Genomic DNA, 15,859 nt, shown 5'->3' on the forward strand with positions numbered 1-15,859 from the left:
TACAGGAATCTGACGATGATGTAAGAACTAATATTGTATATATGGTATTTTAATGTATAATACAATTTGTAATTTTTAGGAACTGGACAATACTGTGGATATTGCAGCTAGCATCAAGGCTTTAGCTAAAAGTGTACATGGGGAGGCCGTGTTTGGAGATTTACCACGTCCACGTTTGCGTTCGCAAATTTAAAATGTGTTTTGAACTATAATAGTTTGCTCAAATATTGCAAAAGATAAATAAAAATGTTAGAATTTTTAAGAAAATTTTCTTTTGCACTCATTAAAATTCGATGATCTTAGTGATTTAAAATGAAAGGAACTCTGAAAATTTAAATTAACAAATGATACATAATTAAAATTTTTAACAATTAATTTTGTTAAATACTATTTCTTTTGAAATAAGTCTTAAATTAATAACGCATTCTTATACTGACTAAATATTATACGTGAAATAAAATACGTATCCATGATTTACATATATGTAACGCACAAATAAATCATACAACACTATATGCATAAACTCATACTTAATGTACATGGTTACTAAATTTATTCACCAAAAGATTAATTGTTTGCTTTTAAATTAGTAATTCTTTAACAATATTTATATCATAAAGTATGTTACAGTCTATATAATTTTAACGAAAAAGTTTCAGCTAAAGCAGTTTTTTTCTATTTGCCTTTTTGACGAAAACAAAGTATAAACTTTTTACTGAATGTCCTTAATTATTTGTGGTTCAAACTATTGAATTAAATAAATATATAGACCTGGTATATTAAATAAAATTGCTTAATAACAAGAACTCAATTTTTGTATAAGAGAAAATATATGTATTAAGAACAATGAATTTTATAAAAACAATATCTCCTTATGTCGATATATACAGCATATATTAGCATACATGAAATATTTTATATAATAGATGTATTAAGTAAGTTAATGTCATTTTATTTGCTGTTAAATAAATAATTTTTATATGCAATGAAAATTTCTAAAATTTCTTAAGAAAGCTGATGTACAATAATAATGATTCTGAAACTACTACTTAACATTAAAAGGAGTATTAAATACTCTCTAGGGTATACACGCATTAAACAATAATGATAACCAATAACATATAGAGCCAGTTTTATTTTGCAACAATTTTATCATCTTTTTGTGGTGATATTTGAAGTTTCCATATCCAGTAATCTATGCAATGAGATCAACCTTTTATCGCTTCACAGACCATCTGTTTCGGCATCATGAGGTTAGCCTGTCTATAAGTGATCTCCACTTGTTAAGATGAAGTTAAACTATCAACTTATCGACATAGGACGCAGTCCTGTTGTAGTCCAATGGTATTCAGAGCTTTGAGCGGCAGAAGTTATAGCATAATTCTTGCCTAGCAAGTTCATTTGCCCTTTTGTTCTATCTTTTAACCTTTTTTTATATATTACGTTTATTATAATGATTTAATGTTTAATTTAATGTTTAAAAATTAACACGACTTTTAACGAATTTTTAAAATAGTTACATAACTTCAATTTTTAACGCACTTTCAATTCTCCCTTCATTCTATGAAGCAACGTGTCGCAAACTAGATCTATCTGCAGTTACTCTCCTAAATATTCTTATAATTTTTTTATGGTATTTCTAGAATACCCACTTAATTATAACAGTAAAAACAACTCTTAATTAGCAGAATGTATTCCTAATATGGCCCGAACTGCAGCTCTACCCACCATATTTCGGCTTATCTGCTCTCATGTCCCGACACATACACTGACTTGAGTCCAATTGATCTTCGACCCTGTTTTATTGAAGTGGTAAATTTCTAGGCTTTGACACAAATTGACTTTAATTAAAATTTCATCCAACTCCAATCCATTATTGCTTCTAAACTGTCCCCTCTCCTTTCACATTACCTTTACCTTACCACATCCCAACCCATGTACATATTGTTGTTATTATTTTCATGTTATCTGCTCTATAGATATTTGTAGAATATAATAACAACAACATAATGTACAGAATCCGTCTAGTCGATATAATGAATTTTATATCACTGGTTTACAAATTATATTTTTTTAAGTCTATAAACTCGCCAAATATTTTACTTTCAAAGTAGTACAGCAGAATTTTTTGTAGAAAAAATATGGAATATGGAAAAAGTTTGACCATTTTCTCAAAATTTTCCGAAATATCATATTGGAATGTTTGATGAAGCGTAAATACATATATATATTAGAAAATGTATTTAAAAAGTACCAGAAATATCTTAAACGTTCGTATTTATATTTAGTATCAGTAAAGTCCAATTAGTAACATTGTGACCAGCGCTCTGATTAGTTTAGAACTAACCATCTAATGTTAAACAATTAATCCTAAATAGTGGATTACTCCTAAAACTAAATCTGGGGTAATTACAAAATTTTTTTTAGTTAATTTAAAACTAAAAAGGTTTTAATATTTCTAATTTAATTTAATTCTTTATTGCCTGTTGTAATTGACTTCATAAATTTTATTAATTTAACCTTACTAAATATTTTGTTTACTAAAAATGCTTTCCGAAATAAAGATTCTTCTGAGAAGCAAATTTAAGGCACAGCTGGTAAATTTTTTTATATATTGTTTAATTAATTATATAGTTTAAAAGCTCTGCTGCATAGATTAATCTACCCAATCAGTATCATTTGATTCATCTTCTTCTTCATCGTCACTATTATTCTTCGGAGCTGGTATAAGTGCTGATAAACGCGATATAACGGAATTACTACCACCTCCTGTTGTATTTGAAGCTGATCTATCATTGTTGTTTTCCTTTTGGCCTGAAATTCCTTTTCTTCGCATAATCAGTTTATTATGCAGATCGGCCATAAGATCACCCCCAATAGGTTTAGTTTTAATAGGTTTTGTACGATTGTCAACAACATCAACAGGCGCCGCAGCAGCTGAACGCAACCGACCACCACGTGCTCCGCCTGCTTTTCGTATTGCATCCATTAATTCTGAACGAGAGTCTTCAATCACAGGCATATTTTTGTTGGAATTACCTTTAGCGCTTTTTTCTAGTGATTTACTTGCATTGAAGGATTGCGGTGGTGGCGGGGGTGGTGGTACTGGTGCCAATGAAATCACAGTCGCTGGTGGAGGTGGTGGCGGTGGCGGTGGTGGGGGTATTATGTCAATGGCACTATTAACAATTGATGTTTGTGGAATGTTGTCAATTGGCTTAATATTTTCTTCTTGCTTTTCTACATGCTCCACTAATTCTGGAAACTCAGGCAAATTTTCGATAAATAGAGAAGGTGCGATTTTCTGTTGTTCATTTTCTTCGAATTGAATGTCATTAGCAATACCAGGTAAATCGGGAAGATCTAGTGGTAAATTAATTTCAGGCGCTTCATTTAATTTTGGTGTATAACGTAGTCCACCCGATGGTGTATGTTTTACATTACGATTAGCCAATGAATGTGGCGCTGGTTCAAGTAATTGCTTTTTAGATGACATTGTTTTCGGTTGTCTTTGATTTTTTATTAATTTGGCACGCTTCCAATTGTTCCACTCATCAACGTTATCACAACCATAAACACATTCGTTGGTATTAAAAAGCAACACGGAAGACACAGACCGTAATTGTTCTGGCACTACGCCCTTGCCAAGTTTCTGATTTGTTTCCCTTTTTGCTGTTGCTAAAGACTTCGTTAATGCTTCTGATTGTTCTGTGCGTACATGAAAGAATTGCAATTTCTCATTGAGAGCTACTATAGATGCTGGATCTATACGGCTTTGCACATTGAAATCAGTACACACATCTAACGTTTCAACAGTCGATGGTGTAAATGTTACAGGAATATCATGAAACACTCGGGAAGACGGAAATCGTGCTGGTGCGCATATTTTGATGGCTTTCTTCGAGCCTACTAGACTTTTAATTTTTAGCTGTGCCTTGGTGATGCGCTCGCTTAATTCATTAACTTTGTTACTATTTTGTTGTATACGATTATCAATTTTTTCAAAAACTTTATTAATTGTAGTTTGCATGTTGTCAAGTGCATAGGCTGCTTGAATTATTGTTTCTTCATGTCTTAAATCAGGTGGTATTATTGGAACTGAATACATATTAAATATTTGTTATATTAAATATTACAAAATATATTAAAAACTAATTCACTATAAATTTATAATCAGCCAAATTTCAACAAACAAACGCTTCCCATTTGCTTCCAATTGCACAGAATGACAAATATTGTTGTTATGTTGTTTTTTCATTTGTTTTTTTTTATTTGAAAGTTTTAAAAGTATTAACTATTACACACTTTGAGAATTACTGTAGTATAAAACCATATGTGCATTTTTGTTGTTGATTTTTCCCGCTCATTTTTGACAATCGCAAAGCATTTTTAAAGTAAAGTAAACCAAAAACGCTACGATTGCATATTTTTTGTTTTATTTTGATTTCATTAAAATTTAAAGTTTGAAAAACTTTTCAAAGTCATGACCACTTTAATTGAACAAGTCATCAGCAAAATGGGAATATATGACGAACCCAACATGTTAAGGTAAGCATTTTTATCAATTTTGTTTTTTTCATCAGAAATTTGTCAATAATTGCTAATATTTGTATTTGTTCAGCAAAACAACTGAACTTGCACGTTTGTTGGAATTACGGTCTATAAATATTCCTATTAATGAATATGGAAAAATTATTATATGTGCAGATATTGCAGCGGTCATGCTGGGTATAGCATTTGACACGGTAAATATAAAATATATTAAATTGGAAAATATATAATGTTTTACAATAACCAATATTTACATGTATTTTAAATTCATGCCATACACTGTTTGCAGGAGCAGGCTATAAAATTATCCCACTTAAAAAAAGCGCATTATATTAATAGAAAGCGTATTATAGAAAAACTTTTGGATTTGGACAAAGTAGTTGGCGTTAACGATATTTGTATTCAGTTAGGACTAAGCGAAGTATCAAAAAAGGCTAATGAACTGCATGAATTATATAAGAATATAGTAGCTAAGGAAAACCACGACATTGATATCAATCATCCACAATATGCAGCAATTGCTGTATTTCAGGCTTGTAAAATATTAAAGAAAAAACCACCGAAAACAAGACTCATGCCATATAGTAATCTAAGGCCAACACAGTGGATGCAATTAGAAAAGCGTTGGGATAGATTTATAGCAATGCAATATAAAGATTCTATTGATAAAAAAATGAAGGGCTTACACCCAGAGGAGTCTAAGCCATACAAACAGCCAGAAGTTAGTACAAGCAAATCTAATGTGTCAGTGTTGGAAGATTATGAAGTGTGGAAAGAAAGGATTCTAGAAATGGCGAGAAGCAAACTTACCTGAAGTACGGAATCATTGATAACTGATTTAAAGTTGTTCATTATTATTTAAATTTTATATTATTTATAGTTTATATTATTCATTTATAGTTTATATTATTTATTTATAGTTTATATTATTTATTTATAGTTTATATTATTTATTTATAGTTTATATTAAATGCGTTTCTTAAAATTGTATTTTGAATGTTGACATATTACTGATCAAATTGTAGAAGGTTTATGCTATTATTAAGAAAACTACCTTTTGTAAAAATGAAAAGTTCTTTTAACATAAATTAATCCTTTTGTTTTTAACTGTTTGCTTGAAAATTCTAATATTTTTGTCATTATTGCTACAAGACTGTTATGCCATAATTTACCGCTGTATGGAATTTTAACGTGAAAAACACATTCCAGTAACAAATATTTTCAACTGTTGAAACAAGTAAAGATTAAGAAACAGTAAATTAATATTAGTAGGGTAATAATAGTAATTATTACATTATATTCTTAATTGTAATGTAATGTATAATATATAATGTATAATGTAATGAATAAGTTTTAAATATCGTTGTAGCATGGTTTTCACACGAGAGATGTAGAGTAATAGATCTTTTTAAATATCTATTAGGCTATCTATCTATATATTAAGCTATTAGTTCTAAATACAGTTTAAGGTAATAAAACTTAATTTTTACCTTGTTCGGTTCGCAATTTTTTGTTTGTTAAACAGATATGTGAAACCAATATATTTTTATAATTATTCGAACAAAATAAATTAATCATTTGTTATATATATATGACTATTAGCCCAAACAAAAACTATGCATACATATCTGTAAAATATTATCAATAAATTAAAGGAGCATCTTAAGACATCTTATGTATTATGTTACCAATAGATTAAAAGGGCACCTTAGGACAGTCTCAAACAAGAGATGTTTATGCTTAAGCTAAAGGTTATAAAAATTGCATTTGTGTCAATAAATTTAACATAAAAACTTTTTCAACTAAAAATTTATAATTATAAACCATTCACACTCTTAAATTCGCACTTAATTATTTTAAACTACAAAGTAAATTTAAAACCAATAGTCTTTTATGACAACACGTTTATTATGCAAAATATAAGTTGTATGTAATTCTGAAAGTTTATTTTTATAAAAAATGCTTTAAAAAATATTTCTTATAATGTTTATATACTCTTAACAAATAAAACTTATTAAAAAACAGTCATGTAATTTCAAAAATATCAAAATATTTAAAAACTATTTTTTATGGCATCATGTGATATCAGTGAATCGTACAATTTACAACTTTCGTTTTATACTGCAATATAATTTGATTCACGATATACATGGAATTCAAGTTATTAACAAATAAACTTTGTTTAGCTTATTTTACACAAGAATTACTAATTATAGTATTTAAATGTCAATAATTATTGTTAACAGTTTGAAACAAAAATTGGGGATTTACACAATGTATGTTGGATTTAAAGTTTCTCTTAATATAAATACAAAAGACAATACTTACAGTTGCATTTTAATAGATATAATTACGAAAATTATATCTATTCGAGTAAAAAAAATATATTTGGTTTATGTTAAGAATTATAAAATTAAATTATAAAAACATGACTATAATAAAAAACATATTTTATATTAAATTATATTTATATATTATTTGTAAAAATAGATAAAAATGATCATAGTCCATGTTAAAGTAGCAAAGTCATACTTTAACAAAAAAAAATTTAAAAACATAGCCATTAGTTAGTTAACATTGCTTTAGCATTAAAAGACAAATATTACTCATTTAGTTAGTTAATAGTTTCTTATAAAACAGATTCGATAAATTACGTTTCTTTTTTTAGTTTCTCATGAAAATAACTTATTATCACTTCGCCCACGTCCACTTTTGAGCCATCTTCCTTATATGCTATTAAAGTAAACAAGATATTTATTAAAATAAGATTTAAGAATTATTAAAACATACAGCATAATGTAAATATATTATCTTCTGAACTACTTTAGATTAACTAACAACTTTTTAATTTACAAAGGATATGCATCATATAAAACGTTTGCTTTAATCAACCTAATGATCAAAATCTTAAGGATTTATTAACCTCCTATTACATAAATAATAAATACAATGTATTCAAGAGACATCTGAATTAATACCACAAATGTGTTAATTACGCTTTTATACGTTTTAAGATATACCATCATATTGGAGTAGAACCTTATCATATATCTAATACAAATGATATTTGAATGTAATTATTCGGATATCTGATATTATTTAAAAATTTATAAAGTATGCTCATGCTTATGCTTATACCATGGTATGCTTCTAGTTAAAGTGTATCATTAAATTAAAATGTACTATTAATTACAATACATCAAGTAATGTCAAAAAAATATCAAAAAAATAATAGTTAAGATAATTACCATTATATAATATTAGTTCAGCTTCATTTTCTGTATCTGGTCGGCTCAAAAGCAATTTTTTCAAATAAGTATAAAATTTTAATAATATTTCACGTTGCATTCTTTTCAATGAGGTTCTGGAAATATTCCTTTCCTCTTGCATTGCGTCATAAAATGATTGTAAAGGTGTTGCTCCCTCAAGAACAATATAATAGTATTTATTATTAATGGGCTTTTTTATTCGATATACATCGTTGTAAAACCTTCTTTGAACACCAGCTCGATTTTTTATTACAGGTTCCAGAGCCTGTGTATAATACAATATATAGATAATGTTATTATTCTTTTTAAAAAATTGTTAACTTACATTTGTTTTTTCTAATAATTTACTATCATCAATTTTTGGGTTTAGGTACATAGTGTTTGGTATCAATATAACCAGTTTATCACTGACAAAAGACACACTATGTTGTGCAGAGTACAATTTAATTCGTTCGCATATTCCTTCTAAAACATCTGTAACCGATGCAGCCAAAACATGTTTTAGATAGCCAAAATAATAATTACTGGCCATTCCACCAGCATAATCTAAGCTGTGAGATTTACGTATAAAACTAACTTGATCGAATTCACTTCGAAGAAGTCCCGACGCCATAGCTACCAGACATAATGGAACGTCAAATAACAGTTCTAATAAATTTAACTTACTCCAAAAGTAAACAAGTAATATTACATCTATAACAAGTATTAAAAATATGCCAATATTGATTTCAAAAACACGTAAAAATATCTGCTTAACAATATTTGGTGGATGATAATGATGCTTATAGTACAGCCACTCGTAACCCATCTTCCAGCAGAGGTTGATTAATGCAGCTACTATTAGAGAAGTGAGAAAAATACACGAATTGCCTAAAAAGTTATGGTAATTAAAATAAATGTAGTTATTTTAATAACAATGAGTGCATCTATAATTACTTATCATGTCCTCTATTCGTACTATAACCATTTTTTATTTTCTTGTCCACGTAATTGCAAACTAAGCGAAAAATTTGAATTGTCTCATGAATCGCTACACTTTAAAGTTTTACAGTGTTTGGAAAATTTCTATCCATATTTGTAAATAAACAAAAACAGCGTTATATGACAAACAGCTGTGCGTCTAAGAATTGCAAAATATTGTTGATTGTTGAATATTACCACATTAACTCGAAATAAATGTCGAAGTAAATTCTATTTAAAACTTTAATAATAACAAAAATGAAGAGAAGAACAGTAACAAAAAAGGTATAGCTTATTAAAGTGAAATGTGCTGAACTATAATATAAATAACGCAATGTATCCTTATGAAATAGTTTGCCATCCTTTGATCTCATATAGTGTGTTCTTCGATTTTAGATTTAAATTGTTTCAATGTTGGCACTAACTGTAGCACATGAAGCATTTCCTATCCCAAGTAGAAATTGTGAACTTTGATATTAAGATATTAATGTATTGTACTTGTTTTTACTATCTGTAAATATGATTACGGTAAGTTGACAAATAATTTGCGTGTATAAATGCTTTTATATAAATTTAATACAATATCTTACTAAATTCTTTCAAAACTTATATATAATTTAATAATAATATGCATATGTACAAAATCTTATTTAGAAAAAAACTGCAACTACAAGTGCTTCCAGTCGTAAGCAATCAATTGATAGCGATGGGCAGAGAAAATATTTTTTCACCGGTCGCATACGAGAATTGGTAGAAGCATATAATGCTGCAGTACAAATAGTTTTCCCCAAATATCCTTGGTATCTATATCCAGGATATATGATTTATGCAATACATAAACGTTATTTACAATATTATAAAGGAAAGTTTCAGCTTATACCAATACCCAATGATCTATATGAACATCTAATAGATGATGAAATTATCAAGTCTGAGCACTACGTATTTGCAGCACAAGAGACCTACGATGAATTTGTAGAATACCCACCTAATGTAAATTTTGTGAATTTAACATTTAGCAGCGAAAAGAAGTCAGGCATTAAAAATTCTCGAAATAAAATTGAGATCACGTCAAAGGATAATGCTGCACCCGAAACTGTTATTCAACAAATGCTGAATCAAGCACCACAAACAATTGTGGCACAAATATTACCTACTATGAACTGTCAACAAGGTTGCTTATTTGTGCAGGTAAACTATAAATTATGTTTATTTCAACTCAAAAAAATACACTAGTATTATTTTTTTGATAGGAAAACTTTTACTCAAATTTATTGGATCGATTTCGAATATCCAATGATAATAATACATCTACACGTTTATGGGTGAAACTCGAACATTTAAACGACGAACAAAATTTGCCGAATATTGCAACTAAAGCTCATATATATTTATTAAGTAATCCATATGAGTTGCCGGCCGAAGTGACGGATTTGATACTAAGCAGCTATTTCAGTACACCGCGATTACTACATCGTGGGCATACTTATCGTATAGAAATTAATGCTCAGTTGATTGGTACCGCATCCTATGCTCATTATTACTTAATATTTGCTTATTTGAAACAAATTTACTTCCGATGCGTACACCTTGAAGTGAAAGGCAACGAATTCGAAATGCATGCTGTGGTTAAAAAGAATTTAACCAATTTGACGCAAGTAAGCCCTAAACATCATTTTTTACCACGACAATTGCTAGATAACTTAGCGATTGCAGTCAATTATCCGATTGGGCTTAGGAAATCATACAAAATATTACGTTCTTCCATTGACGCGTTTTTGCCTAAAAAAACCGCGTGCCTTTCATCAAAACATATCTATCCTATTTTTTTATTACAAGGTGAACGTGGCATTGGTAAATCAAAATTGACAACTGCTGTTGCAAGAGATCTAGGAATGCATTTGTTTACAATAGATTGTGCCGAAGTTGTGTCGCAAGTTCCTTCTCACACTGAAATGAAATTGAAAACAATTTTCGCCAAAAGTCTTATCAGCGAGCCATTATTAATATGCTTTCACAATTTTGAGGTGAGTTTAAAATTAATATATAATATAGTACTTGATTGCGTTGAAATTTTACATTGAAATAATCTCTAAAGGCTTCCTGATTTATCCAGAAAATATTATATAAAGTTAGTCCTTGTAATAACAGTATATTGATGACTCGCAATAACAGACTAGATAACCATCATAAATAGGGTGATCAAAACGATATAAACAAATCAGATAGTTTAAAAATTATAACTTTTATAAAGCTTTCGTGCTATTGGTCTATGTACCATATAGTATTTTACACTGACTAATGCAGCATACTGAGAATTAGTCTATATCTATTCAAATAGGTTTTAAAGCATTTAATTAAAGTACTGTTAAATCGAAAACCTTATTTAGTCGTAGATATCTCATCGATAACTTAACAGTTTAATATTTACTAAATATGGGTTCTGTAATATATAAATAATAAAACAAAATCAAAAATACTTAATTTGTTTCGTATTGGAACTATTTCCAAATAGATAGATCCCGACTTAATTTTTATATTATGTACCTATATCCTAATTAAAATTCCTATATACTATATAATCTATTAATTTTCTATGAATTTTTAGTATTATATATTTCTTATTTTCCTATATTAATTTATTTTCTTCTCTAAGATTTTTGGTATAGACAATGAGGGCAATGAAGATCTTCGACTTTTATCATCCTTTCAAGTTCAGATCCAAGAACTTTTCGCTCATGATCGTAAACATCCAATAATAATTCTAGCACTAACTAATGATAAACAAGTAAAACCATTAATCCATCGAATATTTTTGGAAGTAATACATATTGAGCCACCAACTAAAGAAGAACGCTACGATATACTTCGTTGGTTGCATACACGTGAACTATTTAATCACTTCATATATAATGAAAATAATATAAAAAATATACCTCTTTATTCCTTAAGAGTGCAAGAACGCTATATTAAAAAATTCTGTAAAAATTGGTCAGAAATTAAGCAAATCTTACTTGAAGTGGCGGATAAATCACAAGGTTTCGTATTAGGAGATTTGGAATTATTACACGAAAATGCTATACGTTTATTGCGTCGTGAACGTTCCGGAAAATCAAAACTGTCCTATTCACACTTTTCGACGAATTTAGCGGAAATGCAATCTTCTTTTGCTGATAGTCTTGGTGCACCCAAGGTTCCGAAAGTATTATGGTCAGATATTGGTGGTTTAGCTAAATTAAAGGATGAAATACAAAGCAGCATTGGTTTACCACTAAAACATGTACATTTAATGGGTAAAAACTTGAGAAGATCTGGTATACTATTATATGGCCCTCCAGGTACTGGTAAAACGTTGGTTGCCAAAGCTGTTGCGACCGAATCCAATCTAAGTTTCTTATCAGTACAAGGGCCTGAGTTACTTAATATGTATGTGGGTCAAAGTGAACAAAATGTACGTGAAGTTTTCTCACGTGTGCGGTCTGCTGCACCATGTGTGCTATTTCTTGACGAATTAGACTCATTAGCACCAAATCGTGGTGTTGCTGGTGATTCAGGAGGAGTAATGGATCGTGTCGTTTCGCAATTATTGGCAGAAATGGACTGTTTGGGTGATTCAACAAAACCGATATTCATATTAGCAGCTACAAATCGACCAGATCTAATTGATCCTGCATTGCTAAGACCAGGTAGATTTGATAAACTCTTCTATGTCGGACCATGCTCTAACAGTGAAGACAAAGCGTCTGTACTACGCGCACAAACCAAAAAATTCAATTTGTCAAACGATTTTAATGTTGACGATATTGCTGAACGTTTGAAAGGTGATATGTCTGGGGCTGATTTATATTCAGTATGCTCAAATGCCTGGCTTTCAGCTGTAAGGCGTACAATTGATAAGCATCTTAAAGGTTTGCTATTGGTAATAGTTTTTCATTAAACTCAAAAGTAATTAATTGTAACTTTTTATAGGTGATATTAAGACGGCTAATCTAGTTGCTGAAAATGTTGTAGTGGAAATGGATGATTTTGTTAAATCATTTGGTAAATTTATACCATCCATAAGTAAACAAGATTTGGAATACTTTAATCAATTAAAATCATCGTATAGCGTTTAGAGAATTATAGGACAAAGTCTTATGATTTAAAATAATTTAAGAGGGGTTGGAAAATGTTTATAGTTATTGATTTGTTTCTATTTTTGAATAAATTTATTGAATTTTTTGACCGTTTATAGTTCTTTCTATTATTGTAAGGTATATATTATTGTATAATTGTGGTATTTTCATATAGTCTAGCGTATAATCAATAGGATACCAAAAATTGTTTTATGAAAAAAAAAACACTAAAGCTTAAGTTATTATTGTTGTAACACATTTGCATTTTAGGTTTTTTCTTTGATTTGATAACAGGAATAAGTATTGCTTGAAATTTTCGAAAGCACTATTTTTTCTTTGGACTGCACCACAGCTGTTTAAACGAAGATTGGAGGCATTATTGAAAGGCGTGATACGATGGTTTTAGTTTATTGATGGTATTGCTACTAAAAATGTAATACTGTAGTTGTTACGGTAACCCGTGAAAATCTGCTGATATACTCTCTTTTGGGAATAGTAAACGTTTCGTCAAAATTGGTCGTCGAAACTCACGAGTGGCTTCAGAACAAAAACCCGGCCGATTTTGAAACCTATAATACTGTAATTAATTACACTGATCTGTAACTGATACTATCAACAAATGATTAGACAATAGTGAACTAATAAGATGATATAAATGTGAGTGATTTATATATAAACAAAAAGTTGTTAATAACTGCTCAATTCATAGAAAACAGTTACTGTATTGACACAATGATTAAATCGACTATCTATCTGAATGTATATGTCACTGCTCTGTTGTGATATTTGCGGTAATTCTATTGTTGAGGCTTAGCTGGGTTAGAAAAGAAATTAAAATATATATACTAAAATGAGTTATTATAGTTTTGTCTGAGATGTCGTCATGCATTATTTTATCTTGCCAACACCTATTGACTGAAGGTATTTTTATGGTAAAACTAACTAAGTTAATATTGTGTTGATTTTATGTCGTCGACTTATATTGAGATATCTGTGCCAGCACTGACTAGCTGTAGAATAATTTGGTCATTTATCAATCGGACGTGATGGGGATGCAGTAGTTCCTGTATGATCAACTACGGCACTAGCTGACTACCGGAACTGGCTGACTATCACTAAATAACTCCCTTCAGAATTAGCACATGCTAACCATAATAATATACATTAAATTCACTTAATTTTCGTAGTCACCAATATTTTTAATATATTTCTTTGCAATATATTCTAAAAACGTGAAAAACTGGCTGCACTCACCTACATCTAAAAATATATTGGTTGGAACCGTCCTAAGATTCAACTTAATGGGTTTTCTCAAATATCGGTCTTTACAATATTCGTCTTAAAAATTATAATATAGACAGCACAAGCAAGTATAATTTTGTTTATTCGACTTTCTTCGTTACAAAATCAAGTTAAAATTACATCGATTCGAGAACTAAACTTACAATTGATATGTAATTTGTAGAAATTTAAATTATGGTAAATTTATAATTCAGAATAGTACAATTGTGTAGCAATATTGTGAATAATTATCATAAACCAAAGCTAAACAAAAAACTAAAACTTTTAGTATTCTTTGATTACAGTATTTTCATTTAAGAGTGAAATTACAAAAACCAAATTAATATAAATTTTGGGTTTGCTATTTGAACATGTTTTTAGAGGCCATATATACAGTACGCACTTAAGAGCCCCCTAAATGTAGTATAATTTTCGTCTTTAATTGTTGATGGATTCTAAAATATTAAGACTCAAATTAATATATCTAAAAACTGATTTGTTATTTTGAACCCTCAAATTTGGTATTTGTATATGCATAATTTTGTAAGAAATCTTTTTCACCGAGATTTAGCTTGCCGGATCCCAGGTTCAGTCCTATAATAAATTTAATTGTCTGACAGAGACAGTGAAAAACTGAGAAGAATTATGGGAGATTTGGAAATGTTTTAAACTAACCAGCGCTACTAATGCGATGTAATCACGTCGCTGTATAGCTGACTCTCGTTTAAAGACATGTGAATTTCTTTCCTGAACCAAAAGATTTACTACAATATGTACATTTCGTAGCCGCAAAGGAAAGAACAATGTATTAGTGATAGAATCTCTACCTAACCTGTGGAGTTTAATATGAAATGTTAATTCCGTAGCCGCGAAGGAAAGAACGTATTAAAATGTATTAGTGATAGAAATATCAATTTCTACCTCACCTGTGAAGTTTGCTTTGAAATGTGAATTTCGTAGCCTCCAAGAAAAAAACAAAGGATTGGTGATATAAATATAAATTTCTATCCACCTATAATGCTTAGCAGAAGTAGAAATGTATATGGTACTTATTTGTTTTCTGTATTATATATATTATTTATTGAAACTGTCATGTCGAATAATGGTATAACATCAAGCAATTTTAATAAAACATAATCAAAAATTAATTTAAATGCAACTCTAAAAACTTGCAACATTTTTACATATATGCAAAAGTGTGGCAACATTAGTACACAATTTTTTTATTCACTGAATATGGGACTTAATATTGACAATTAAATATTTAAGTTTTATACAACGTACTTTTAAATATTTTGTGTGTAAAATAATACATAAAATAAAAACCTATTATAAATGGCAAACTCTTACGACATACCGAGCTGGTAAATAAATAATTTGTGAATGCATAACTTTTGTAAACAAATATTTTTGAAGGGCTGGAAAACCACCAACGGGTCTACATTTGGATGTATTAAAAGAAGATAAGTTGGTGCAAAAACTTATGGTTGATGAAAAGAAGTGTTATTTGTTTGGTCGCAATAATCAGATGAATGATTTTTGTATTGATCATGCATCGTGTTCCAGAGTTCACGCTGCGTTTGTCTACCACAAGCATTTGCATAAGGCGTTTTTAGTAGATTTGGGTTCAAGTAAATTAAAAATTTTTTAATAAACTAAAGAAAAAAATAATATTTTATTATT

At 29.2% G+C, this 15,859-nt stretch overlaps 5 protein-coding genes across 8 annotated transcripts in view; 3 read left to right on the forward strand and 2 right to left on the reverse strand.

Annotated features, from left to right (window-relative positions):
- Nucleotides 1–2,487: 2,487 nt before the first annotated feature.
- Nucleotides 2,488–4,164, reverse strand: LOC119685802 (WASH complex subunit 1-like). Its single transcript, XM_038100184.1, has one exon. It carries the CDS (start codon nt 4,106–4,108, stop codon nt 2,657–2,659), a length of 1,452 nt encoding a protein of 483 aa, XP_037956112.1. The 5' UTR covers nt 4,109–4,164; the 3' UTR covers nt 2,488–2,656.
- A 177-nt stretch (nt 4,165–4,341) lies between these two features.
- Nucleotides 4,342–5,405, forward strand: LOC119685803 (origin recognition complex subunit 6-like). Of its 2 annotated transcripts, none has more exons than XM_038100187.1 (3): nt 4,342–4,548; nt 4,622–4,745; nt 4,847–5,405. In XM_038100187.1, the coding sequence occupies exons 1-3, from the start codon at nt 4,484–4,486 to the stop codon at nt 5,363–5,365; spliced, it is 708 nt and encodes a 235-aa protein (XP_037956115.1). In that variant the 5' UTR covers nt 4,342–4,483; the 3' UTR covers nt 5,366–5,405. The 2 variants fall into 2 exon arrangements, with proteins under 2 accessions (XP_037956115.1, XP_037956114.1); XM_038100186.1 differs by having other exon boundaries at nt 4,841–5,404.
- Nucleotides 5,406–7,118: 1,713 nt separating this feature from the next.
- Nucleotides 7,119–8,847, reverse strand: LOC119678501 (stimulator of interferon genes protein-like). The gene is made up of 4 exons (XM_038090359.1): nt 8,757–8,847; nt 8,146–8,690; nt 7,800–8,085; nt 7,119–7,284 (listed from the first exon to the last, which is right to left on the reverse strand). Exons 1-4 carry the CDS (start codon nt 8,785–8,787, stop codon nt 7,202–7,204), a joined length of 945 nt encoding a protein of 314 aa, XP_037946287.1. The 5' UTR covers nt 8,788–8,847; the 3' UTR covers nt 7,119–7,201.
- A 129-nt stretch (nt 8,848–8,976) lies between these two features.
- On the forward strand, nt 8,977–12,939 carry LOC119678500 (peroxisome biogenesis protein 6-like). Of its 3 annotated transcripts, none has more exons than XM_038090358.1 (6): nt 8,979–9,065; nt 9,134–9,308; nt 9,435–9,971; nt 10,034–10,807; nt 11,437–12,688; nt 12,750–12,939. In XM_038090358.1, exons 2-6 carry the CDS (start codon nt 9,300–9,302, stop codon nt 12,893–12,895), a joined length of 2,718 nt encoding a protein of 905 aa, XP_037946286.1. In that variant the 5' UTR covers nt 8,979–9,065; nt 9,134–9,299; the 3' UTR covers nt 12,896–12,939. The 3 variants fall into 3 exon arrangements, with proteins under 3 accessions (XP_037946284.1, XP_037946286.1, XP_037946285.1); XM_038090357.1 differs by having other exon boundaries at nt 8,985–9,065; nt 9,177–9,308; XM_038090356.1 differs by lacking the exon at nt 9,134–9,308 and having other exon boundaries at nt 8,977–9,065.
- A 2,448-nt stretch (nt 12,940–15,387) lies between these two features.
- LOC119673952 (nuclear inhibitor of protein phosphatase 1-like) overlaps nt 15,388–15,859 on the forward strand; it is an 896-nt gene continuing 424 nt past the window's right edge. The window contains exons 1-2 of the mRNA XM_038085070.1: nt 15,388–15,540; nt 15,593–15,807. Coding sequence (XP_037940998.1) covers nt 15,512–15,540; nt 15,593–15,807 — 244 coding nt within the window. The 5' untranslated portion in view covers nt 15,388–15,511. The remainder of the gene's footprint in view (nt 15,541–15,592; nt 15,808–15,859) is intronic.

This window comes from Teleopsis dalmanni, chromosome 2, assembly GCF_002237135.1.
Source record: "Teleopsis dalmanni isolate 2A chromosome 2, ASM223713v2, whole genome shotgun sequence".
Lineage (NCBI taxonomy): Eukaryota > Metazoa > Arthropoda > Insecta > Diptera > Diopsidae > Teleopsis > Teleopsis dalmanni.